General features: G+C 59.0%; 1 protein-coding gene across 2 annotated transcripts; it reads right to left on the reverse strand.

The window, feature by feature from the left end:
- Positions 1–2,317: 2,317 nt before the first annotated feature.
- On the reverse strand, positions 2,318–18,662 carry LOC138822853 (interferon regulatory factor 8). Of its 2 annotated transcripts, none has more exons than XM_070015809.1 (9): positions 18,629–18,662; positions 15,646–15,820; positions 11,378–11,561; positions 9,170–9,258; positions 8,329–8,482; positions 7,308–7,355; positions 5,584–5,964; positions 4,743–4,858; positions 2,318–4,533 (listed from the first exon to the last, which is right to left on the reverse strand). In XM_070015809.1, exons 2-9 carry the CDS (start codon positions 15,817–15,819, stop codon positions 4,357–4,359), a joined length of 1,323 nt encoding a protein of 440 aa, XP_069871910.1. In that variant the 5' UTR covers position 15,820; positions 18,629–18,662; the 3' UTR covers positions 2,318–4,356. The 2 variants fall into 2 exon arrangements, with proteins under 2 accessions (XP_069871910.1, XP_069871911.1); XM_070015810.1 differs by having other exon boundaries at positions 8,329–8,434; positions 18,629–18,660.
- Positions 18,663–25,393: the final 6,731 nt, after the last annotated feature.

The raw sequence follows: 25,393 nt of genomic DNA on the forward strand, positions 1-25,393 counted from the left end.
GACAGCATGGGCCCCTCCCTTCTGTGCATGGGGGGGGGGCTATTTTCAATTTTCCTTGTGGCCTTGGTAACTCCTTCTGGCCTTTATGGTTCAGAAACCAGAAGAGCCACTCTGATAACCCAGAGATGGAGAAGAAAAGGCCCACTTGCTTAGACTGAAGAGACGGAGGTAGGAAGGAGCCAGTGCCGGGAGGGAGATTTAAGTAAAAATAAATACAAATAAGACCAAGAGTGGCACATGGTTTAGGGGCAATTTGTTACATAGATGTGATGGAAGCTCACTCCATCCCTGGCAGACTCTCCACGCAGGCTGCATGGCAGCCTGGTAGTGAGGACTAAGAAAGAACAGGGCCCAGGCTTCGGTCTAGCCTGGTGAAGGTGGCTCTGAGGATGCCCGCTGGCGGGCCTGGCTGTCCCCCAACAACAGACCAGATCCTTTGGAAACTCCTGCACAAGACACACTTGTCACGCCAGTGACCTCCTGGTGTCAGAGTAGTAAGCAGTGAGCTCGCCCCGTGGGTCAGGCGTCTGCATTCTCCTCCCAGGGTGAGTACAAAAAGGCAGCCGGGTTCCCATGAGAAACCTCTCACAGACCCTTCTTTACAAAGAACGTGCTAAGATGCCCCCCCCCGTTCCACTCTGGGCCCATCCTCGCTGCCCCCCCCGTTCCGTTCCACTCTGGGCCCATCCTCGCTGCCCCCCCCGATCTGTTCCACTCTGGGCCCCTCCTCACTGCTCCCCCCGTTCTGTTCCACTCTGGGCCCCTCCTCGCTGCCCCCCCATTCCAGTCCACCCTGGGCCCATCCTCGCTGCCCCCCCCGTTCTGTTCCACTCTGGGCCCATCCTCGCAGCCCCCCTGTTCCATTCCACTCTGGGCCCCTCCTCGCTGTCCCCCCCCGTTCCATTCCACTCTGGGCCCCTCCTCGCTGCCCCCCCGTTCTGTTCCACTCTGGGCCCATCCTCGCTGTCCCCCCTGTTCTGTTCCACTCTGGGCCCCTCCTCGCTGCCCCCCGTTCCATTCCACTCTGGGCCCCTCCTCGCTGCCCCCCCGTTCCATTCCACTCTGGGCCCCTCCTCGCTGCCCCCCCCCATTCTGTTCCACTCTGGGCCCCTCCTCTCCGCTCCTCAGGGCTGCTTCTCCTCCAGAGGCAGAGAGCCCACACAGCACAAACAGGCAGCCTCCAGGTCCACCCCTAGCTGGGGATTTTCCCAGAATTCCCAAGGCCCAGCCCATCCCTGTGATCCTTGCCTTTAGCCAACTGGATGTTAAGGGACCCAGAGACAGATCAAAGAATGCAGTTTCCCAGGTGTTTTTATAATCCACACTGGGGCAGCTTGACTTTTCCCCCTTTCCCTCCCGCCCATGCATCCCTGCAAGACAGAAGCTCGTCAACCAGAGGGCTCAGCGTCCCAGGGCCCTGCTGCCACCCCTGCACCCTGAGCCTCAGTGAGGTCCCTGCGTTGCCTCCACTGAGGGAGAGAGCGTGCGCACCCACTCCCACAGCAGCAGGTACAGGGGGGTCTGCACCCACTGTCTGCACAGCGCCTGCATTCTCTCTGATCTCAAAGAAGGATTCACGGCAGCTTCCACCCTCCACCCTGAGCCCACAGCAACGAAGCTCCTGGGAGCAGCACACAGGACTAAGAAGCTGGCGCTGTCCTGTCTCAAGGCATGAGTAAGCACTCTGGTCCAAGTGCTACCTTAAGATCCTGCCACCGAGCCTCTCCCACCAACCTGTGCCCGTCTAGCCAGGCACGGATTTGTGCCTCAGTTTCCTCTTCCATAAGCTGAGACTAATAACCTGGTCTCCCAGGGCTGTCATGAGGACAGACAAGGGACACCCCCCCCCCGCAGGTGAACTGGAGGTCACGTCCCTCCAGCTGGGCCACTCGGCACCGTGTCCACCCACAGGGTGAGTTCGCACCCGTTGTTCAGTGGGAAGACCCAGTTAGACGGACAGCCAGCTCTGGGGCGGCCACCCTGGCTGCCGGGGTCCCAGCTCGTGCATGGAATGCAGCCTGCCGACAAAGCTGCCAGCGGCCTCTGGGAGGATGCTCCTGGGCAGCCTCTGCCCTCCTCTCGCCACAGCCCCCCTGGCCTGTCAGCACGTCAGAATCCAGCAGGCCTCTGGCTTCAGAAAGCTGGGTCCCCCCCCCCCACGGGCTCCAGGGAGTTCCGCCATCCAGAAGTGCTGCTACTGTTTTGTGAATGACAAACCCCTAAGATCACAGACTACTGGTGTCTACAATCCCCCTTGCAGGTCATAGAAAGTGGCGGAGATCCTAAAATATTTGACCACAACTGAACAACAACAACACCAGCTTTATAAAAGAACACTTTATTGCCACAGAGAATAAGAAAGATCAATACTTTTTAAGCAGATACAAAAATAAATATCTATTTGACATAGGAAAGGCTGGAGGTGGGCACCTCACACCTTAAGGACACCTCGGCAAACAGATCTGTCACCCTGAGCGCTGGCACGCTCCCCTTGCTGGCTGACAAGAAGCCATCATGGGCTGGGAGACCCGGGGCGTCGGGGACCCCGTCCGTGGCCTCCACATCTTCTCTCAAAAGCAGCAACTACAGGTGCTGGCCAGGCAGGCACTCTCGGGCTGTCCAGACTGACCCTTGTCACAGCCCACCAAGGTCGCTGGACCGCTGGCCTGTCTCCCCCACCCAGTCCTCCCCTCACAGCTCAGCATGGTGCCCAGTAGGTAAGGCCTCCCTGCCTTCCACTAGGAGACTCTGCATAGCTTTGGTGGGGTTCCAGCTGGGTTATAAAGGGCAGAGATGAGAGATCGGGTTCTTCTCACTGCCAGCTGGGACTGAAGAGCACCCTTCCTACAGCCTCCATCTACCTGGAGCCTCCACCATGGAGGACTCACGGGGGCATCTGTCTGTCTCCCCACCCCCAGGCCCTTGGCCATGCTAGCTCCACCATAACAGGGACAGGGCTGCTCCCCCGAGAAGGAACACACAGGACACGCAAGTTAAGAGGCCCCTTGAGCTAACAGTTCTTAGAAACTATGTTCAAGTGTCGGCTGAAAGTGATTTTCAAGTTGGAGAGTGCTTTGAGGGCAGCCGGAGGTGTTGAGGGGAGGGGAGCGGCCTGGGCCGGTGAGCGGCGCCTTGGGCCCTCTGCCCGGCTTCCACTGCGCATCTCCATCCCCAATCCCCGTGAACAGGAAGGCCTTCCCACTTCTTGTCAGCAGGGGTTCTCTGGGGCCAGAGCAAGGATTGCTTTTGGGGTTGTGTGCTGCTTTGGAGCACAGAACTGGGTGTGATGTGGCGCTGTCCTACCATCACGGAACCTCGACTTCCAGGGACAAGGCACAGATGAGATACAGATGAGATACACCCCCCATGTGACCGCACCCCAGCACAACAAGAGCAGCTGAGGGCAGGCAGCCCAATCAAGATGCCTGGACAATCACATTTGCTTTGGGTTTGGTTTGTCCCGTTGGTATTGGGGTTTAAACTCCGAGCCCTGGATGGCTAGGCAGGTGCTCTGTCCCTGAGCCAGGCCCACAGCCCTTATACTGCTCTCTACACTTGAGGCTGACACCTCTAGCTTTACAAAATCAAAACAAGGAAAAAACCAAAGCAATTTACAGTAGACCCTACAAAATAAGACAAAAATACAAATATTTTTAAAAATAGACCAAAATCATTTATCATAAAGAAAAAAGAGAGCTCTGGAGCCATTTTGTGACAGAAATTTAAAAATAAACAGTTTTCTATTTCCTAAAAGAAAGCCCCAGAGGAAAAGTCTGCTCCCGTGTCAGCGTGAACGCACTGGCGCCGCCAGGATCACGCTGCCCTGCACTGAGTCTGGGGGGAGCAGATACCGCCTCACAAGCCACCGGCGCGGCCCCCCACGCTCTAGATGTTCTGAGACCTTACTCAAATGCTTAAAGGGTGAACGATGCCCCCAGTGAATCATCCGTCTCTACCTCTAACCAGAGATAAACACAAAAGCAGCGGCTCGCAAATCAATTTCAACTCCACATTCCTTTACCGAAAAGCAGCTGTCCTCTGGCCACTGAGAATGACAGACCAGGTGTTCGATAGGCACAAGATGCAGAGAAGATCGTATCAGCTAGTGATTTTTTTTAAATGCAGAAAATAAACATTCTGGTACTGGTGGTTACGGTCACGGTCTCCACACTGTCCCAGCATTCCCGTCTCAACAGCAGAGCTTCACGTGGCCCCTGTGCGGGCCACGGATGGATCAGCAGGTGCCCTCACTAAATGAAGAGCGCAGAAGTGCCCTCAGGTCGAGGGCTGACGTCCACGGCCACCGGCGTCCTCCACCGCGAGCGGCAGATGCGGCGGGGCTCCCGGGAGAGGCTCCTACACAGTGATCTGCTGGTTCTCTCTGAAGAAAGGTCTCTGGTGTGAGGCACAGATATCCGGGAACATCCGGAAGGTTTGGTCGGGCTGGGGCTCCTCGAGGACCTGCATGGCGGGGCCCGCACCGCAGCTCTTCCCCGCCTCCTCCACCAGCTGCCGGACGTAGAGCTGCTCCACCTACGTGGCATGCACAGGTCGGGGGCGGAGGTCAGGGAGTGGGGAGACCCTCTCTGCCTCCCACTGGACTCCCCTCCCGTGAGAGCCAGGCCGCCCCGTGCTGCCAGCCATGTCCTCCCCGGCCCACCCCGCCTTCCGGGAACCCCTTTCCCTGCTACACGAGGGCTCCAAACGGCCTTGTCTGTCTCTCGGCCCTGCACGGGCCTCACCTGCACCAGGATGAGCTTGGAGCGCACGGGGGCCATGTCTGGAAACTCCTCCCCGAAGCACAGCACCACCCTGCTGTCGGGCAGGCGGCTCTGGCTGGCATAGAACTGCTGCAGCTCTGCAAGGGGGGGGTAGATGAGGCCACAGGGATGGTGGGCCTGGGGGGGAGGGCGGGGAGGCACAGGCCAGGGCAGGGCTGGACACGGCATGCCCCTCCCGCCCCAGCCTCCGGAGCGCTGGGAGACAGGCGTGCACCGTGCCGTCTGTACTGCGGTCAGCTTCTCCGGTGCGTGGGTGTGAACGCCTCCCTGAGGACACGGCTCCTGCATTCCCACTCCCTGCGTCTCCCTCAGACAGGGGATTTATGTCATCTGCCGCCCTGAAGGCGCCCCCCTTCCCCACCAGCCGCCCTCCCAACTCCTTCTCTCCTCCCTGCAGTTCTTTGCCAGCCAGGTGGCAGCAGAGACCCAACACGCCTCTGGGCTGCAGGGAGAGGGCGGGCGGGGAGTCAGCTGCGGCTGTGGCGGCACAGCAGGGCACCATGGGCGGCATGGGCGCATCCGCCGGAGCTGCCGGGGGCGCCCTATGGGGCTGGACTTGAGGCCCTGGGGCCGTGTGCAGAGGCTGGAGGTGCTGCAGTTCCCAACCCAGGGAGATGATGCTCATTCTGTTTTCCTGTCTACACGCGGGAAGCGGAGGCAGAGGCCACCCAGAGAGCAAAGGGCAGGATCACAGGGGGCGCTGGCCGTGCCCCTCCCTAGGAAGGCGCAGGCCCCCCCCCGCTCGGCCGCAGGGTGGGGGGCACGGTCTCTGGGGTGGGTGGGAGGGTGGCGCAGCACGGACCTCGGAAGAACTGGCTGGTGTCGAAGACCTGCACGACCTCGTCGCGCTCCAGCTTGTTGGGCCGGCCCGGGCACACCACGGCGTTGCCGCTGTAGAACACGCGGCCCTGGCACAGCCGCTTGACGAACACGCCCCGCCGGCCGCTGTGCAGCAGCACGCCCCGCTCCAGGTGCCCGAACAGCTTCCTTGTCACCTGCCGCTGCCGCTCACTGGGGACGGCGTCGGCCGGCGGGAAGCGCACCAGCTCCAGGCCCTCGGGCCCGCACTGCCGGGCTGGCCCTGGCTGGGGCAGGGACAGGCGGCAGCCCTCGGGGCAGGTGGTGGTGGTCTGGCCCACCAGCTTGCCTCCGTAGTAGAAGCTGATCACCATCTGCGAGAAGGCTGCAGGGGAGAGGGGAGAGGGCAGCGGGGAGGAGAGGTGAGAAGAGAGGAGCAAGGACGGAGGGGAGGGGAGGGCAAGAGAGGGCCTACCACCTCCACCAGGGAAGAGGCACCGCCCTGGGCCATCTGGCTAGAGCTCTGGTCTTTCCTCGAGCACCCCTGCCTCTCCTGGGGCCCCCTGCGGGCTTCCGTTAGGATGGTGCAGGGCTAGAGAATCCAGATGCCCTCTGGCTGACAGCCTGCGGGCGGCGGGGCGCACGAGACTGGATTCCTTAGGAAGCATCCAGGTGGGGAATGCTGGGGGCGTCGTGTGGTCTTTAAAGAACCCCAGTGACCTGGGCCTGGAGCTCCTGGGGCTCCTGCATGGCACCGGGCACCGCAGACCAGTGCAGGATCCCTTCCGGACCCCAGGCTGTGAGCTGCGTCCCCACCACACCAAGTGTGCATCGCCTGCCACACCCGGCTGCCCTGCACACTCCCTCCGTGCGCCCAGAACCATTTCCAGACTTTGTTCCCAACAAAGCGGCCTGGACGGTCGCACCACCGTGCCCTTTGCCCCATTTCCGGGGGCTTCACCCTGGCACCCACACTGGTCAGCCGGGTCCCCCGCAGCCTCCCGGGGTGGCAACGTGACACTCGGGCAGGACCATCTCAGTGCCCTGTGGACACCTCAGGCTCCAGGAGGTGCCAGCAGGAGGGGCTGGGGACACCGGCCACGCTTCCCAGGTGACAGCCGGGCAAAGCCGCCCGCCCAGGAGCCCGCCCGCCCAGGCACAGACTTGAGGGCCAGGCCCTGAGGTAGAGTCCCAGCTCCGCCGCCTCCCAGTGGTGAGACGGGTCCGCATCTGCTTCTCACCAGCAGGGCAGAGGTGGCGGAGGAACCCGCCCAGAGGAGCTGCCGGACGCCTGAGCCTGCTTTGTGCCTGGTGCACACCAGCAGTGTGTGAGTGGTGATCAGAAGCAGGAGCAGGACAAAGACTGGGCCGTGTGAGGGAGACCCCCAGACACCAACCGCGGCCCCTGGTCTGCAGAGCCCACGTCCAGAGCTCCGCCAGCTGCCTGGCACCTGTCCTGTGCTGTAGTTTACGAATGGCTACAACCATCTTCCAGGCAGAATGCGGCTAGGACAGAGCTGTGGGGAGCCCCGGCCCGCGCCTCGTGCAGGCCCCACACCACACCAGCGGGGGGCAGTCTACAGCGCCGTGGGGGAAGGCCGGGCCACCGGCTGGTCTCGACCCACACAGCAAGCAGGAAACCTGTCCTCGAAGCCCTGCCCCCGGGCCCCCCACCCCAGCCGGGCACTCAGACTGTTTGCAGCGGAGCTGCGCCCCCGGCACCCGTACCTGGATGGTGTGTGTCAAAGCCGGCGTACCCGGTGAGCAGCGGCAGGCCTGCGGGGACACCAAAGCCAACTGAGAGGAGAAGCCCACGGAGAGGCCCCCACGAGACCACACGTGTGCCCGTGCCCCAGGGAGCGGGCCCGACCCCTCCTCCGGAGACCCGGAGCCAGCGCCCCCGGGGCCGGGCCGCCCTGGCTTCTGCTGGATTCAGCGTTTTCCCTCCAGCCTGGTGACCCGTTGTTGCATAAATGCAGAAACCCAGGCCCTGGCCAAGCCAGAGTGCAGGGGACTTCCTCTATGCTGTGGGGTTCTGTCTGTGCGCCAGACCCCTCAAGGCCGCGTGTCCTTCCGTCCCCAGGGCCCGGCCCCAAGTGCCTGCCTCCAGCCTCCCCGGGCCGTCCCTCTGGCCAGCGTAGGTGCCACACACCACGCTGCAACCCACCCACAGCCTGGAAACCTCCGAGGCCCCTCGGGGCAGCCACCGCCGCAGGCTGCCCTGGCACGATGGGGAAGAGGCAGAGGACGGAGACACAGGTGCTCACGCCGCACGGCCGCAAGCCCAGGCTCCCTGGGTGGCATCCTCCGCAGCCAAGGGCGCTGAGCGCGCGTACCGGATGCGAACACGGGTGCCTCGCTCACCCACGTGGCCCCTGTGGCAGGTCCTCATGTCTCTGTCTTTTGAGGATACTGAGGCCCTGAGCATTCCCCTCCACTACAGAAGCCTTGGGGTTCAGAGGACAAACTAGCCAGCCTACCGGGGAGCCTAGGGCAGCCCCAAAGAGGCTCCCTCTGGTCACGGGGGTATCACCAGACCCCGCCCCTGGGCGCCCCGGGGGTCCGGGAGAGCCGCAGGCTGTCCCTCCCCTGCAAGCAAGGCTCTGCTGCGCTGCTCTGTGGGGGGAAGGTCACCACTCGAGGCTCAGCTACCTTCCCCAGGACCTGGGACGCGAAGGCCCCAGTGCCCCGACCCCGTCCCCAGCGGCTGCGAGACCCCGCGATGCCCCGGATCCGCCTTCCTCCTCACCTGTGCCAGCCTGCTGCGCCCACCAGTCTGGAAGGAGCTGGCTCCTGCAGGCCTCCAGAGGGGAGGGGCTCCTCTTGATCACCCCCATGTACTCGTCCACGGGGGGCTGCGGGAGAGGAGGGTCCCTCAGCCACTGAGCCTGCAGCTCGGGGACCTGGCGTTTGTAAAGCTGGACAGTCAGCGGACAATGAAAGCCACACGGCCACCTCTGTCTTGTGACACAAAAGTGACGGCTGAGCTGTGAACTGTAGCTGAAGCTCACTGTGTGAGCCACTTGGGAAGTTGGGATTGGGGCAGTGGTTCAAGGCCAGCCCCAGCATGAAAGCTGGAGAGACTCCATCTCAACCAGTGGTGTGTGACAAATAGAAAACCTCAGTCCAGGCTGGCGTGGACATAGAGTGAGACGCTACCCTGAAAATAAGCTAGGGTAGAAAGTACATGCCTGCCTTACAAGCAGTTCAATTCCTTACACACACACAGGCACACACCTGCACATACACATGCAGCACACCCATGCCCACACTCTCATGCAAACACACACATGCACAAGTTAAACTTGGCTTTGCACTCTGAAAGACACTGATTACAAACCCACCAGCCAGCAGTTCGTGTGGGGCACTGCCTGCCTAGGAAGGCAGGGGTGGGTTTTTAAAGACCACAAGATCACCACTCAAAGGCTTAACTATCGCGGAATGTTCGGAGCTTGAGGAAACAGAGGTAGAGGCAGCGCAGATGCTGCCCTCGGGACAGAGAAGGGGTGTGACCTGCAGGGGCCCCCTCCGTGGGAGGGGGTCTCACAGGCTGCCACAGGCCTGGCAGACCGGGAACCCCCTCCACGCACCTCCTTGATGAGCTCCTCCATGTCGGAACGACCACACTCCATCTCCCGAACTTCACTCACACAGCTCGGAGGCACCAAGCCCAGCTTGCCTAGGGAAAACCAGACGGACACGGCCACGTGACCCACAGGGCCTCACTCCCAGGCAGATTCTGCGAAGTGCTGAGTTAAGACAGTAAGTGTTGGTGAATGTCCACGCTGGTTTGGGCCAGCAGCTGCCTGAACACTTGGGAAAGGCACAGACTTGTTTTCCCATGCCTCAGTCATTTAGTCAGCAGAGCTCAAAGGGAGAAGTTGCTGGAGGCAGGGTAAGCACAGGACTCTTAAAGGAGAATAAGACAGCCCGGCGTCTCTTCCTCCCATGCAAAGATCAGACACATTTTACACCAGGGGTTTACAGTTTACCATCCAGACACTAAATTTACAAGCCGGGGCCTCTGAAAATACCCGGAGTTCCTGGCAAAACGCGTTAGCATGTTGGGTTTTTGTATTTTTTTTTTTTTTGAAAACCAGTTAGCAGGAAATCTGTTTTTGGCCTTTCCAAATATACATGTGTATCTGTGCACCTCCCTCTCCCCCCTCCCCACACACATACCATAAAGACCCACTGACGCCCCATTAACCAACCTCAATTAGCAACTGCCTAAAGGGAGCCCCAGGTTCACACAGCCAACACTGGGGACTGGTCTCAGTCTTCCCAACCTCAGCCAGATATCTGAGAAACCTCCCTGGGTTACAGGAGTGAGTCACAGCATCATCCCAGGGACTACAGACCACTCCCCAACACACACACACACACACACACACACACACACACACCACCTTGACTGACCCGGGGCTTCACCCTGAAGCTTCTGAGGGGGCCAGGGGACAGGCGGGCAGCCCCAGAACCACTTGCACACTGCTCAACTACAGAGCGAGGGGCCCCTCCGACATGATGCAAATGAAGCATCTCTGCCCCTGAGCAGCTGCAGCTCTCCCCTTCCTTATCCTCCACTCCACAGGCCACGCCAGCCCCAGCCCGGGTCACCTGCTGGGCCACACCTGGCTGAGCCTGTGGGAATCAGGAAGTGGCAGGAGCCACTTCCTGCCCACTTCACTTCACGTGAAGAACACTGTCTGAAGCTGGGGAATGAGGCAGAATGATGACGGCGCGGCCCTTCAGAGCCACCTGGAGTGCTAACTGCACCCCGAGGGTCACCTGATTCCCGGGGAAGGCCGCGGTGCTGATGCACTAGCTCACTGCACTAGCTCACGGGCTGAGTCAGTCAGGGTAAGGGTCATCTGCGGTGGCTGACCAGGAGGAAAGAGAACGCCAAGCCGGGTCCAGACACCCATCTGCTGGCTCAGCTTCCTGCCTTTGTGGGGGGATGTCTGGTTTTTAAGTCAAGGTCTCTTTACGTGTAGCCCCAGCCAGGCTCAGCCTCGGTCCTCCCGCCTCAGCCTCTGAGGGAAGATCGTGAGCTCAAGAGCAGCCTGGACTGCACAGTGGCACCCTGTCTCTAAAAAAAAAGAGATGTTTTTCTTTCCAAAGAATATTCTACCCCCGTGGTGGCAGATCCCGCCCGTCTTTCGTGAGCCAGCTCCGCTCACCAGCTTGGATTCTCCCTTGTGAAGGATTCGGAGCTTGATACAAGCTGATAACTTCCTGCTGTCTGGCCGGGGTGCAGGGCTAGGGAGTGGGGGCGAGGGGGCTGTGGCAGCCCTTTGTTATCTCTGCTTTAATCCCCTCTCAAATGCTTTTGAGGTTTTTCGGAGCTGGAAGAGACCTCATCCCGAGTTCCCAATCCAGCAGAGGCCCAGCAGCACACGGAGACGCATGCCCCCCCCAGTGGTGCGGCCAGACGTGCCCCCTCTGCTGTAACCCTGCCAGCTCTTCCTTCCACCTTAGGCTCCGTCCCTTCCTCACCCGCCAGATTTCCCCCAGCCTGCTCTGCAAGTGGAGGTCGCAGGAGACCTTGTGCCCCAGCCAGCCCTCCACCCAGCCCCTGGGCCTGCCCTGCCCCAGATGGCCTACAGCAGGTGGTGGGCGAGATCAGCAGCAAAAGGCCTCCGTCTCTGCCCATACAACAGAGAGAACATCTTGGTGTAACTAAAACGGTGTACCCCAACCCCGGGAGTGGTGGCCCCAGGCACCAGGGGGCACACTCCCCTCCCAGACCAAGCTCCCACAAGTGTGGCAGACAGGGGCGGGCACGGGAAGGTAGTTACATTTCTGCTCCTCCTCAGGGACTATTCGGTACACTTTGTAGGGCTCGGAAATGTCCAGCTGAGACCGGTCCGTCACTTCCTCAAAATCTGGGCTCTTGTTCAAAGCACAGCGCAGCCTGGTCTTCCAAGTGGCTGGTTCGGCTTTGTCGCCTTCTTTAAATTTCCCTTTAAACACCGCCCAGGCCTGGAAGAAAGACCTGCATCAGCGCACATAACCGCCTTGCCCACACACCCCACGACCAGGGGGCAGCTGGCTGTCCCCTCCTCTGAGCCGCACAGACCGCCAGCTCTCGCTCAAAGCCATGACTCAGGGGACATCAATTTCTCTGCCAGATGTGAACAGGACCCCGGCCAGCCGGCCGGCCGGGCCAGGGGTCCCCAAGGCCACCCCATTCAGCGGGACTCTGAACCCAAGCACAAGGCTCCTCCCGTGCAGGCCCTTGGCCGGGCCTTGCCAGGCTCCTTCCCTGGCTGAGGCTGGGCTGGTGACCCTCTGGGAGGAAGTCGTGCATGGTTACACTAGCACTTCGAGAGAAAGGCTTTGGCTTTTTCAAGTCAACTGGTAGCTAAAATTTAGCATGAAAAGGGAACATAAAAAAAAAAAGTCTAAATGTGGTCACCCACTGCCCTGCTCCCTTACAAAGGAAATTTTGTTTTGCATTTTTACCCAATTTTGGCTTTGCCCTCCTACCCCCAAAGTCCTATTAAGACACAGGGAGACATTTTTCCCTCCGCGGCTGCCTTTTTTTTTTCTTTTTCTTTCTTTCTTTTTTTTTTTAACAGCTCTGTGTGATGACCTCTCCAGACCTCAGACTTTGAGCTAGGACAAGAAATTCAAAGCTAGATCTCATAGAGAAGGGGGCAAGAATTTAAAAATAAAACCTACAAATGGACATAGTCTAGTGGAGACCCACTGATCAGGTGATCACCCGTGGCCCCTCTGTACTCCCAAAAGGAAGTCCCTGGGCCTGGGCTGACGTGACGCCACCCAGCCGGACTGAATGCCCACCCAACTCTCAGCGCTGGGCCACGCCCCGAAGTTCACCTGGGCCCGGGGCCTGCCTGTGTCTCTGATCCCCCACCCCACCCCGCAAGTCACCTCTCTCCAAAGAGCCTGCCTTCTTTTTTCCTCTAAATGAACGTTTATAGTCCCAGGACATTGCTCTACTCCGTTGATGCCAAACTTTGCATCTATGCTCAGGGAAAAGAAACTGAAAGAACATTCCTCTCAGTGTGTATAAGCGGTCATTTCCTTCCCAGTGCAGATAGAAACGCCACGCCAGGAAAACAGTCCTTATTAACTGAACTGATTTGTGCGTTGCTGTTATTGCTGTTGCTGCAAATATATACATACATATGCGCCTATATACACAGACACACACGAACAAATCACAACTAGTTAAAGAGTAACTGCCTAAGAATTGCACTCAGGGTCTCTGAATGTGCTAGACAAGAACCCCGCACTCCAGCCACACCCCTACCCCCTTTCTTCTTATTTCATTCTGTAGCCCAGGTTGGCCTTGAACTCTCAGTCTTCCTACTTTCCATTCTGAGTAGCTGGGATTCCAAGGCTGCCTTTCACGATCTTAAATCAGGGTTTCTGCACCTCAACATTTCGGTGCTTGGTCCATTCCCCGGCGGGGTGCTGACAGCACACCCACATCAGCAGCACTCTCTGGGTGTCTGTAGACAGGACCACTGGGTCGCCCAGACTCCTACCTGACCTTGACAGCCATCACCATCATCTGGTGCACGCCAGAGCAGAGCTGTCTGACAGCCTGCCACGCTCACGTGAGGCTCCCATCCCGCACGCCAGGCCCCATGGGCTGGCTGGGCAGGATGGCACATCCCTATAATCCCAGCCACATCCACATTCGAGGTGGAAATTGGGAGGATGGCAGTTCTGGGCTGGCATGGGCAAAATAATGTGTTCAAGACCCCATCTCAAACAATAAAAAGCTGGGCATCGTCACAAGTGGCTGTCATCCAGCTCCGTGTAAACAGCAGGATTCTGACTCAGGCAGCCGGCAGGGCGGGGTGGGGTTGGGGGGACAGCTGAAACCCAACCTCAAAATTAATTAGAACTGAAAGGGCTGGAGGCATGGCTGAAGCAATACAATGCTTGCCAGATAAGCACAAGGCTCTGAGTTCAAACCCCATTACTGCTAAATAACCACAAATTAATAAACACCAACTTCTATTTGTCCTTCCAGGCCTGATGAGCATAGAGCCCCACACCCTGTGTGCGCTCTGAGTAGCCGGGCGATGGGGGACGCTGCTCAGCAAGGGCCCCGTGAATCACAGGTCACACTTGACATGACCCTCTCCTCCCTAGTCCTCAGAGAAAGGAGGCAAACGCTTCTTTGGAAATAGATGTAAGCTGATCAGAGGCCTTCACCAGCACGCTGACGGCCAGTATGACTCAACGGCTCATATGACTGCTGCACATGAACCCGGGGGAGGACAGACTCGTTTAAGAAGATTTTACCATCCGCTGACTGCAGGTAGGAAAGCAAATGCCTGGCTGGCTGGTTGGTTGGTTGGTTGGTTGGGGCATCTTTTGCCAGTACTGAGTCTTGAATTCAGGGCCTTCCACTCTCCCTCAGCCTTTTCATTCAAAGCTGGTACTGTGCCACTGGAGTCGTGCCTCCAGTTCCAGCTTCTTGCTGGTTACCTGGATACAAGAGTCTCACAGACTTTCCTGACTACACTGGCTCTGAACCTCGATGCTCAGATCTTCGCCTGCTGAGTAGCTAGGATTATAAGTGTGAGCCACTGGCCCCTGGTTTCAGATGCATTTTTTGTTTCTTCTTTACATGTTTCCTTGCTGGGGATGCATGAAGCCCTGTGACTTGCTGGCAGTGTCCACCCCAGAGCCACAATCCAGCCCTTCGTGTTTGCAAGCCTTTGCTTTGAATGTACGAGGAAAGCCGGTTCTCTATGCAAACAGAAGATGCCCAGCACAGCTCTGTCTGCCCAAGCTCTCTGCTGACCTCTTCCAACAGCAAAGATGCTCACTTGGCGGGGTGCAGAGATGCTCCTGCCAGAGGACCCCAACAAGCAAGCGCGCCACACAGCACAGCTCCGAAAAGCACCAGCCGAATCCCTGCCTCGCTCTGCGCCCCTGTCTTCACCCATCACCCCTCTGCTGCCTCCCGCGTGCCCGCCTGCCCCCATTCCCACTGAGATTGTGGACTCACTTCAGATTGCCACATCAAGTGACTGCGTAACCCACGGAAACATCGGGAATCAACGTTGTTGAAACGGCCATGAAGAGCATTGCACAAGATGTGTAAATCTGGGGCCTGATTTCCTTACTGGGAGCACAGGCAGCATGGAGAAGCTGCGTGCGTGCACACACACACACATGCGCATGCATGCACGCACATGCACACACATGCACACACGCCCGGGCTCCAGCTCCCCGTCCCCTGGTGCTCCACCAGCAGCCCGCACTTGGCAGTCCTGGCTATGCTCAGCTCCAAGTGGGGTTCTCAAAGTTGGCGCCCCAGGGGGGTCTTGGCTGTTAGGGACAGGGGAGTTGCTGGTGGTGAGTCACAGGTAGAAGCCAGGTCTGCCACAAAATACCCATGGGGAGCATGGTGGCCCCCACCGCCCTGGAGTTGGAGGGTAGGAGCTGGGCCCCCAGTGGGGGCCATGTCTGCATGCTGGCTCCATGCTGACCCACACCACCCTGGGCAAGCCTCGTGGCGTCCTTACAGAATGAGGAGGGAGTGGCACCAACCACATAGAATAGCATTCGGGGAAACAGAACAGCAGGTATGTGTCAGGCCTGGTGCAGAAACTTCCATCAGTCCATGCCGGCCATCACTACACCAGTGGAGAAGCTGAGGCACCGGGCAAGCCGGGGGGGGGGGCAGTTCTTTCTCTTAAGGGAGAAGAGGTTAATGCCAGACACTGGCTGCATGCTCAACACACCCCAGCACCCTGCCACAAGTGAATATGGGTGCACTGTACCCTTCCAGCAAAACCTACCACCGCAGGCAGAAGTCACAGAAGGAAGACCAGAGTCCCCCCTGGTGACCACGCTGCACCCTCCGCCAGCACAAGGCTCAGTGGAGAAGCAGGCAGAGCAGGCAGGGCTGGAGGACCCCCCGCCCCACACCCCGCCTCCTGCTACAACAGACCCCACAGGGATTAAACAGCAGAACAGACACAGTCACCTAGCTATGCAGCTGGGTCATCGGATCCCCGGGAGGGGTCCACACTAGGATGTTGGGGGCGAGGGGGTAGCTCTGGGTTTTCACCTTGAAGATGGAGGCATCCACCTCCTGGTTATAATCCTGCTTGCCGGCGTGCTTCCAAGGGATCCGAAACATGCTTTTCTCATCATTTTCCCAAATCAGCCCTGGATACATGGAGCTGTCGATCTGTTCGATCAGCCACTGCCGGAGCCGCCGGCCGCCGTTGCGGTCACACATGCTTGGAGAGAGAAAGGCAATGAATGTCCGTGAGTCAGAGCAAACCAGCCACCCGGGTGTGGGAGCTTCAGGACAGAGGGGTTGGCTTGGGGACATTCCGCAGTCCCAGGAAACCTAGGCCACCTGCCAGGGAGAAATGATCCTGCCCCCCCACACACACCCCTGAGGCGGCTTTCCCCAGGCCTCCCAGCCAGATCACCACAGCCACTCAGAACAGGGTCATGTTGAAAAATCACTTTTACACAGGCAGCACCATCACTGTAAGAGCCAGCCCCATGCCTGATGCCCAGGGGCTGGTGTGCCCAAACAGAATACCACAGACATGCCACTGAGAAAGAAGAACACCTCCATCTTCCCCACCCACCCGAGATCCCCAGGCTGTTCACCCCTGCTGGAACAGTGACAAAGCGAGTCCCATCCCAGCCGGGCACCCGTGCCGATCACTCCCCTACCCGCACGGCAACGGAGTCCAGGTACGCACCTGGAACACCTGCCACAGGCCGCACCATAGAAGACCCCCATGGAACCAGTGCGGTCGCCTTGTGCCGCAGAGCACTCATGACCACGTGAGCACAGCGGGAGAGGGCAAGACATGGCCACGGCCCCGAGCCAAGCTACACAGCTCTGCTCCCCCGGGGGCTCAATCTCAGATGGCCTGGCCTGGGACACGCAAACACATCCTTGGATGTTCCCGCCAGCAGCCAAGGAGCCACCGCCAGCATTTACAAGAACACTGCTGGAAATCCCCGAGCCCGTGGACAGACGCCCACAAAACAAAAAAACAACAACTACAAAAAAGAGGCATCTCTATTCTTCCCACTCAACTGTGACCTCTTCAGACATGTTTGAAGCAATCAGCAGTGACAAGGCACAATGTCTCCGAGAACACGCTCACATCTGTGAGTGTGCCAGTGCATGAAGCAGAACCATCAGTGACCGTCCTGTGCAGTCCCATCCCGACCCAGCAACTCTAGCCAGCCACAGGTGCCTGACGGGGAGGAGGGACGCGGGCTGCAGGGAGGGGCTCTCCGTGTGCTAATTTTAGCATTTCTACCCCACTTATGGGCTTAAGAGGAGGTGAAGGAACTAGGGATCCCTGGAGCTCAAGAACAGCTGCTTCTAGCTAGCCCTGGGGGAGTCACCTGAACCCATAAGGGAACCAGAGTCTAGGGCCGTTAGGTTATAAATAGGAAAGGATGGATTTGGAAAGGAGCCTAAGGAGGAAAACGGAACCCCTGAAAACAGCTACGGCCCATTCTGAGGACCCGGGGGACAGGCTCTCCTGGGCCTGGGCAGCATGTGAGGGGCAAGGAAACACATGGTAGGAATGGCATCTGCAACCTGCCAGGTAGGGAAGAATCCGTGCTTCCACTCCTCCTCCGAGACCTCATAAAGCCACAGTCCAAACACCAAGAGCAATTTCTAGAAAAAGAACCAAGACTTTCTCACCAGGATCTCTAAGGGGCTCATCACCCCAAAACTGTCCTGGTAGTTTATAGAAGAAAAAAGGGGGGATAGAGAGAAACAGCATTGTGAAGACACACAAATCACAGAACATAAACGCAGGAAGATACATCAGAGACCATCTAACCCAGCCCTTCCTCATTCAAAAACCCACGGAGGCTCAGCCACCCCAGGCAGCCAGTGCTCAGCGTCCGAGCCAAGTGGCAGGCTCCGGCAGAGGGGCACCATCACCCGTTCTACAAAAGCCACCGCAGGGATGGGGGGACCTCAGCACATGACAGCCACTCCTGATTTTCCCCTGCCGTCACCTTCAAGGCGGAGATCACTACAGATTTATTGAACACTAGCAAATTAAATCTACCCACAAGTCACATGTTTACAACTTCCTCTTGCTTTTGAGGTAATCCTTCTATCAGCCAAGTCCTCCTGGCAGCTCACCTGCGTCTCTACATGGGAGCCCTGGGCCGGATTCCCAGGAGGGAGGTGGAGGAGGCTGCCCCGGGCTTCCTGAGCTGCCAGAACGTGTGGTGGGCAGCGGGCATCATGCCACACCACCCGCTCTCAGTGAGACCAACATCACCACCAATAAAAAACCACTGCTGCCCATTCCGTCCCCCTAGGTCTCTCCCAAATAATCCTCACAACCACATCACCACCTGGCACACCGGATGGACCCACATCCTCGCCGTGGTTTTAAAATGGAGGCTGGGGTTTAAGATTCTGGAACATTCAGTCCCCGGGTTCCATCCAGGGAAGGAACATGCTCACCTGGGGAAGCCAGTCCTGCCATGCAACCCACAGGTCTTAACTGTCCTTTCCGTGATCAGGCCAGGCTGCCCCTGCACCCTGCCTGGGCCTGGCCTGACCTGGTGGGAAAACCCAGCGGAGCCGGTGCAGATCTAAGAGACCCCGCAGGCCAGCGCTGAAGGAACGGCGAGGTGTGTGACCACACGCAGTGGCCTCGGGGACAGGGACAGCGGCCTTGGGGATGGGGACAGCCGGGCTTGGGGGACAGGGACGGCGGCCTCAGGGATGGGGACAGCCAGCCTCAGGGGACAGCCGGCCTCAGGGGACAGCCGGCCTGGGGACGGGGACAGCCGGCCTCGGGGGACAGCCGGCCTCGGGGGACAGCCGGCCTGGGGTCGGGGACAGCCGGCCTGGGGTCGGGGACAGCCGGCCTCGGGGGACAGCCGGCCTCGGGGGACAGCCGGCCTGGGGACAGCCGGCCTGGGGACGGGGACAGCCGCCGCGCGCTGGGCTCAGACCCAAAGGCTGAAAGCAGAGGAGGGACGGGGCGTCCTCCGGGCCGCAGCCCCCGGCCCTGCCCCCGGCCCTGCCGTCCTACCTGCCGCCGCCGCTCGCCCGCAGCCCCGCAGCCCCGCAGCCCCGCAGCCCCGCGCTCCCACGCCCCCCGCGCCTCGGCCCCAGCGGGTCCGCGCTGGCTCCGCGCCGGGCGCGCGGCTTTAAGGGTGGGGCGGGGGCTGGGGCTGGCCCCGCGCGCAGAGCGAAGGCCGCGCTGGCCAATGACGCGAGGGAGGGGCGCGGGCATCGTCCAATCAGCGCGTACCTCCCCGGGTCCGCCTTCTTCGAAGCGCTCGGCTTTCCGAGAAATCACTTGGCCGCAGTGCGCCCCGTCGGCGCGGCGGGGTCGCGGGTGCCGGGTGCGCGCGGAGGTGGCGGGGGGCCGGGGCCGGGGCGGGACGGGGGTTCCCGCAGGGCTTCCCGGGGGGCCGCGGGGGCGCCCCGGTCTCTCCCCCGCGGCCCGCGTGCCGCGCCGGCCCCGGGGAGGGCGGCGCCCCGCGGAGGCGCCCCTGGCACCGCCGACCCGGCCGGGACTACAGGCGCGCGCTACCACTCCCCTCGCCCTTCTTAGCTCCGCAGGGTCACAGCCAGCTTGTAAGTAGACGAGTGCCCAGCGCAGGTGATTCCACGCTCACCTCCTCTTAGGTGTTTAGATGGCGTGGGAATGTCTAGAATGTGTGCCCCCAGGAAGCGCGGGCCGGGCCATCTCAGAGGTCTGAAGGCGGCCTGCTTGCACACTGCTTCGCACCTCTACCCTCCGGCTGCGCAGCCGTCCTGGGCTCGGCGGGTCGATGGAGGGGGTGGTCCTGTCGGCTCTGCTGATGCTCAAGATGGAGACAGCGGGGCCTGTCACACGTGTGCAACACAGCCCCGTCCGTCCGTCCGTCCCCGTAGCTCTCAGGGAGGGACACACAGCCCCTGTCCGTCCGTGGCTCTCAGGGAGGGACACACAGCCCCATCCGTCCGTCCGTGGCTCTCAGGGAGGGACACACAGCCCCTGTCCGTCCGTGGCTCTCAGGGAGGGACACACAGCCCCATCCGTCCATCCGTGGCTCTCAGGGAGGGACACACAGCCCCGTCCGTCCGTCCGTGGCTCTCAGGGAGGGACACACAGCCCCGTCCGTCCATCCGTGGCTCTCAGGGAGGGACACACAGCCCCGTCCGTCTGTCCGTGGCTCTCAGGGAGGGACACACAGCCCCGTCCGTCTGTCCGTGGCTCTCAGGGAGGGACACACAGCCCCGTCCGTCTGTCCGTGGCTCTCAGGGAGGGACACACAGCCCCTGTCCGTCCGTGGCTCTCAGGGAGGGACACACAGCCCTCGCATGCGGGGAACTCGCAGAGACAGACACAGAACAGTCAGTGCGGGCAGCGCCCGGGCGAGGGCTGCCACGGGCAAGCACCGGTCCTTCCAGGGGAGCAAGAGGTGCTTAACTCCTCGGCCCCCAAGGGCGCCCAGAGGCCCCCACTAGGGGAGCTCCCGGAGTCCTAGATCCCAGCTTCCCTACTGGGGGCTGCTCACATGGGCTGCTCTGCCCGGCAGGTGCCAAAATCCCAGGAGGAAAGCGGGGTGTCCAGCAGGTCCTGCGGGGCCAGGATGCCGGGCTGATTTGTATGTGGTTGGTGGATTGGTTTTGCAGTGTTGAGTGTCATCAGCCAGACAAAGCGACATGGTGAAGGGCAAAGAAAGATTGATTACAGGCAGCCCCTCAGTCTTCGGGGCGCAGACATGGGCCATACGGGCAGGTTAGAGGGGTGTGCAGAGGCTGTCCCGGCTGTCTTCGGGATCAGGATAAGCGAGGCCTATTGTCCGGAGGGCAGCTGGTCCTGAGGAGCCTCTGCGGTACCCAGAAGCTGTCTTGGGTCCATCTTCCTCCCCCTCCTCCCTCAGGGCTGTGGTCCTTCCAGACTCCCGGGAGATTGCACATTGGCTGCAGAGAGAACAGCTTTGTCCAAATGGAGACTCGTACCCCGGGAGGCAGGATGCCAGGCTTCTGTCCTGCTTTTAGTGAGCGGGTGCAAAGGCATCTTCGAAGTGCTCTTAGGTTTCGTGTTTGGCCTTGCTCCACTGGGGACTCAACTCGAAGCCTTGTGCTCTACCACTTGAGCCACACCCGCTCTCTCACTTTTAGTTTTGCTTTTTCTAGGGCCAATTGGGACTGTGAGCTGCTTACCACCACCTCCTGAGTAGCAAGGATCACAGGTAGAGGCCACCACACCCATCTAGCTAGCTAAAGCGTTCATCGAAAGGGCTTAGGAAGTTATTAACCAGGAATGAACAGATAAGGTTACTGGACTTTGTTAAGATTTCTGTTCATCAAAAGATAGCATTACCAGTGCGGGAGCCAGCCAAGGCTGGGAGAAGAAAGGATTTCTGAGCGGTACTGGTGACTCAGACTTACAATCCTAGCTACGGATTGAAAGCTGAGTTCTGAGAATCACAGCTCAAAGCCAGACCAGGCAGAAAATTCTGCAAGACTCTCCAATGACCCAGCAAAATGCAGGAGTGATGACGCAGCTCAGACGGCAGAGCGACAGACATGGGGTTGGAAAGCTGAGTGCGAGGCCCTGAGTTTGAGCCCGAAGACTGGCACAAAAATACAAAATGAAAAATGAAACACACACACACACACACACACACAAACACACACTACCAAACAGTGCAGAAGATGTGGGATGAGGGACTGTCGGAGGACAAAGTGTCACAGGCACTTTGGAAAGCACAGGTAAGGCTACACGCCTGTGAGCCAGGGACCCCCCCGCTGCCACTGTCCCTGGAGAAAGCAGCGCGTGTGGCCCTGCCAAACACAGGAGGCTCCCCTGGTCTACAGCACAGAGACGGCCCAAATGTCCACAAACAAAGCACCCGCCCACAAAGCACTGCCACGCCGGACACGGTCAGCCAGAGAGCGAGAAAGGCTGGCACATGGGCACCTGACAGAGGCCACGGCAGAGGCCGCCTCTGGGTGGGAATTGAGCGGGACTAGCCGGCCGGAGCTGGGAGGCGCCCTGTCTTGCGCTGGGCACTGTGGCAGCAGCGCTGGGTGGGGAAGGAGCCCCTCCCCCACACGGAGGCCAGCACAGGCAGCGGATAAAGCGCTGAGCTCAGCCAGGCCCCCAGAGTCCCACCTGCCGGCTGGTGGACAGGGAAAGTTTATCCTACAGACAAGACAACAATGCTGGGGACATTACTCAGCACAGAGCAACTGACCACAGTCTGATACTAGCCGTGCATGCATGTGTGTATGTGTGGGTGTTTCTGTGCACAGATAGTAGTTGTTTTCATGTCAGTGAGCACCTTTCGGTCAATGTGAGATCTCTCCCAGGAGATGAACCGAGGCAGAGGCAAGCACAGGCCTTGGAAACATTCAGAAATTAAGCGGAACTTACATGCGCCCAAGACGCGAACTTTGCCCCACCTGCCTGCCAGCAGTTTCTCTATGAATCCATTTGCTCTGTTTGCTCAAGGTGGACTGAGATGATAACTTAGGAGTTGGTAATACTGCCCCAATCTATTTCTTTGTTCTACAAAGACCACAAGTAAAAATTTGTGGTACATATATTTATGTAAGTCCTAAAATTCACTTCCAATGCATCATTCATTCATTTCAACCATGTGCAACCGATACCTCCTCCCCAGAATAAAAAAGTACAGAAAAATTAATGCAAGGGAGGAAATTGCTTGAAACATTCAGTAATTTTTCCAATTAGTTACAATTTTTTAAGTATTTATTAGTAATAGAAGTGCTTCGAAGCCGGGCACCAGTAGCTCATGCCTGTAATCCTAGCTACTCAAGAGGCTGAGATCTGAGGATCACGGTTCAAAGCCAGCCCGAGCAAGAAAGTCCATGAAACTCTTATCTCCAATAAATCACGAGAAAACTGGAAGTGGCGCTGTGGCTCAAGTGGTAGAGCGCTCACCTTGAGCTAAAGAGCCAAGGGATAGTGCCCAGGCCCAGAGTTCAAGCCCATGACTGACAAAAAAAAAGGTGCTTGGAACAGTCCTGAGATTCTTCTCCACATAGATTAGAAAGACCTGGGCTGGGAGCCCTCATCCTTAGCCAGTAATCTCAATTAATTTATAGCAAATCTTTTTGTGCCTGCGTGCACGGTGGAGGGCTTAGCACAGACAAAAATTAGAGCGCTATCAATAATTCTCTTCCACTGAGTCACAAGCTCTGAGCAAAGTTCAAGAGCTCTAATCCCTGCCTGTGTCCTAATGCCCTAACAGTCAGCACTGCACACCCCAACCTGGGGCTCGTGGCATGCCAGTGGGCGGCACGTGCCCTTGAGTGTACTCACTACACTCACAAGGGAGCTGCCCATTGATGGCTATCTTCCTGCACATGGTAAGGCCTGGGTGGTCTGGGAGCTGCCTTTCCCAGGAAATGAGCAGAGACCTGGCCATCATGTCCAAGTCCCTGGACTTCAGATTCGGTGTCTTCCAGGACAACTTCTTGGTTACCCATGAGATCTTTGGTAAATATTTCCTGAATGGGAGCCGGCTAGGCGCACTGAGTGGTCGTGTCTCTCTGCTCCCTGGCCGCCTGGGATGCGTGGGTCAGCGGGAGGGAGGCGGGGCCTGGACACTGGGCACAGAGTCAGCCCCCACAAGCTCACGGATACTAAGAGGGAGCCCTGGGCTGCTGGCACTGCATTCTAGAACTCCGCACAGAACACGAGTGGGAAGAACTGATTTGCTGAGCAGCCTGAGACGTGTTAATCGCTCTGCCACACAACACTTGCTTCGACATTGTCTCATTCGGTTCTCAAATCACCCAGTCTCTCTAAGAGAGAAAAGATTGTCCCTAGTTGATAAAAAATGGGGACTCAGGGAGGCTTAAGCCTCTGGCTCCAAACTCAGCCTCTCTCAGCCCCTCTGCACGGCACCACATGGGAACGGGCAGGGGGTGCCATCCAGAGCAGAAAATTGTCACCTACACTGGGTCTCCTCTCTGGGAAATGCAAAGGTCAAACCAGACAGGTGCCGCGGCGGTGCAGAATGGAAAGCCTTCGACGGACACAACCTCTCCAGGCAAAATTGTTCCACAAACTGCAAACCAGCCAAGCTGGAACTGGGTGCAGGGCGGGGGTAGCGGGGGGCGGGGGGGGGGCACTGGGGAAAGGAAGCACAGGGCTTTACGCGTTAGTCACTTCCTTCCTAGCAGCTTCGGCTCTTTCCGGGCTCCTCGTTCTTCACCGTCACCCACCCATGCAAATAAGTGGTGGCAGCTAGTGAGCCAAGCAGGACAGGCCGAGGACGCCCGCTTCCCTGCCGGGGCCCGCGTGGGAGAGGCAGGTGCCCCCGGCTGGCCTCCTGTCTGGAGTCTTCCCTCACTGCCCCCGCCCTCGGTTTCTCCTGGCACCCACGGCTTCGGGATTACCCCTCCGCAAAATAACCCCCAGGCTCTTTAGTGTTTAGTGGCTGAAACCTGTGTTTCTCCCCTATCCCACGTGCTGAGATTGTTGAGAGGGCGGGCGTGACACAGGGCGCTGCCCGAACGCGGCCTCTGCCTCCCACAGGCATGGCCCCTCCTTACTTTTCTTTTGTGCTTTGGTTTTTTTGTTGTTGGTGGTGGTCGTAGGGCTTATACTTGGGCCTGGGCGCTGTCCCTGAGCTTTTGTGCTCAAGGTTAACGCTCTACCCAAAGCTCCACTTCCAGTTTGGGGGTACCTAATTGGAGACAAAGAGTCTCATGGACTTTTCTGCCTGGGCTGGCCTTCAACTGTGATCCTCAGATCTCATCCTCCTGAGTAGCTAGGATGACAGGCGTGAAACATCAGCATCCAACTCATATTTCCCTTTTTCCTTTGCCTTTCTTTACTTTCTCACAACAGCCACCTGGCCGGCGGGACTGTTTGAGCAGAACAAGGCCGAGCTGCCCAACTGGTAACGAGAGCAGTACAAAACCCACGGTTCCTGACTCACCACTTCCCAGCTTCACCCCAGATGGGACTGGCAGGGGGGAGGCGGGGGAGGCAGCAAGGGAACCAGACCTCCCAGGAGAGGCCTTTCTCTGGGTGGGGAAGGAAAGGCCTGAGCTCAGGTAAGCCAGTCCAGGGAGCCCTGGAGGACAGAAGGCCTGGCTTGGTTCTTCCTAAAAGCCAGGACACCAGGTTGCACATGAGGAACACAGGTTTCTGGACCCTGGGCACACCCAGGGACCGCTGTCATCACCACGGCCTTGTGTCGAGTGACTCAAGGAGAAGGCTCCCTGCGAACATGGAGGGAGTTAGAGGCCCTAGCTACCCAGGAGGCTGAGATCTGAGGATCACGGTTCAAAGTCAGCCTGAGCAGAAACATTTGAGAGACTTTTATCTCACAGTGAAAAGCAGAAAGTAGAGGTATGGCTCAAGGGGTAGAGCACCAGTACTAGAAAACACAAAAAGCAAACGAACCTGAAGGGCAGCCTCAGGTAGGCGTCCCTGGGAAGCTGCATCTTCTCACAGCCCTGAGACAGACGGACACATTGTGTCATTCAGCCAAGTTTCCCGTGGGTGGCTGCTCTCCCCCCATGACCTTGGGGGTTTCCAGAGACAGTCTGCCCTGCGTGAGGCTTCCTCCGGCCACACAGCCAGCCGTGCTGGCGGCCAGGCCCGCCCTCCCATCTTCCCCTGGCATACGGCGGTCACCTGCACTTCTTACAACTTGGCCTGGGTGGCGCTGTCCTGCCCGCCCTCCCGAACACGGAGGTTCCAGCTGAGCGCCCCAAATATCCCAGGTCACTCGGGTGAGAGCTGAAGCCCACGGAATGGTCGATGGCACAGTGCGTGCGTTCTCAGGGGACCGGACCCCGAGGGGTGAGCGGC

The sequence above is a fragment of the Dipodomys merriami genome, unplaced genomic scaffold, assembly GCF_024711535.1.
Source record: "Dipodomys merriami isolate MVZ:Mamm:240054 unplaced genomic scaffold, mDipMer1.0.p SCAF_116, whole genome shotgun sequence".
Taxonomy (NCBI): domain Eukaryota; kingdom Metazoa; phylum Chordata; class Mammalia; order Rodentia; family Heteromyidae; genus Dipodomys; species Dipodomys merriami.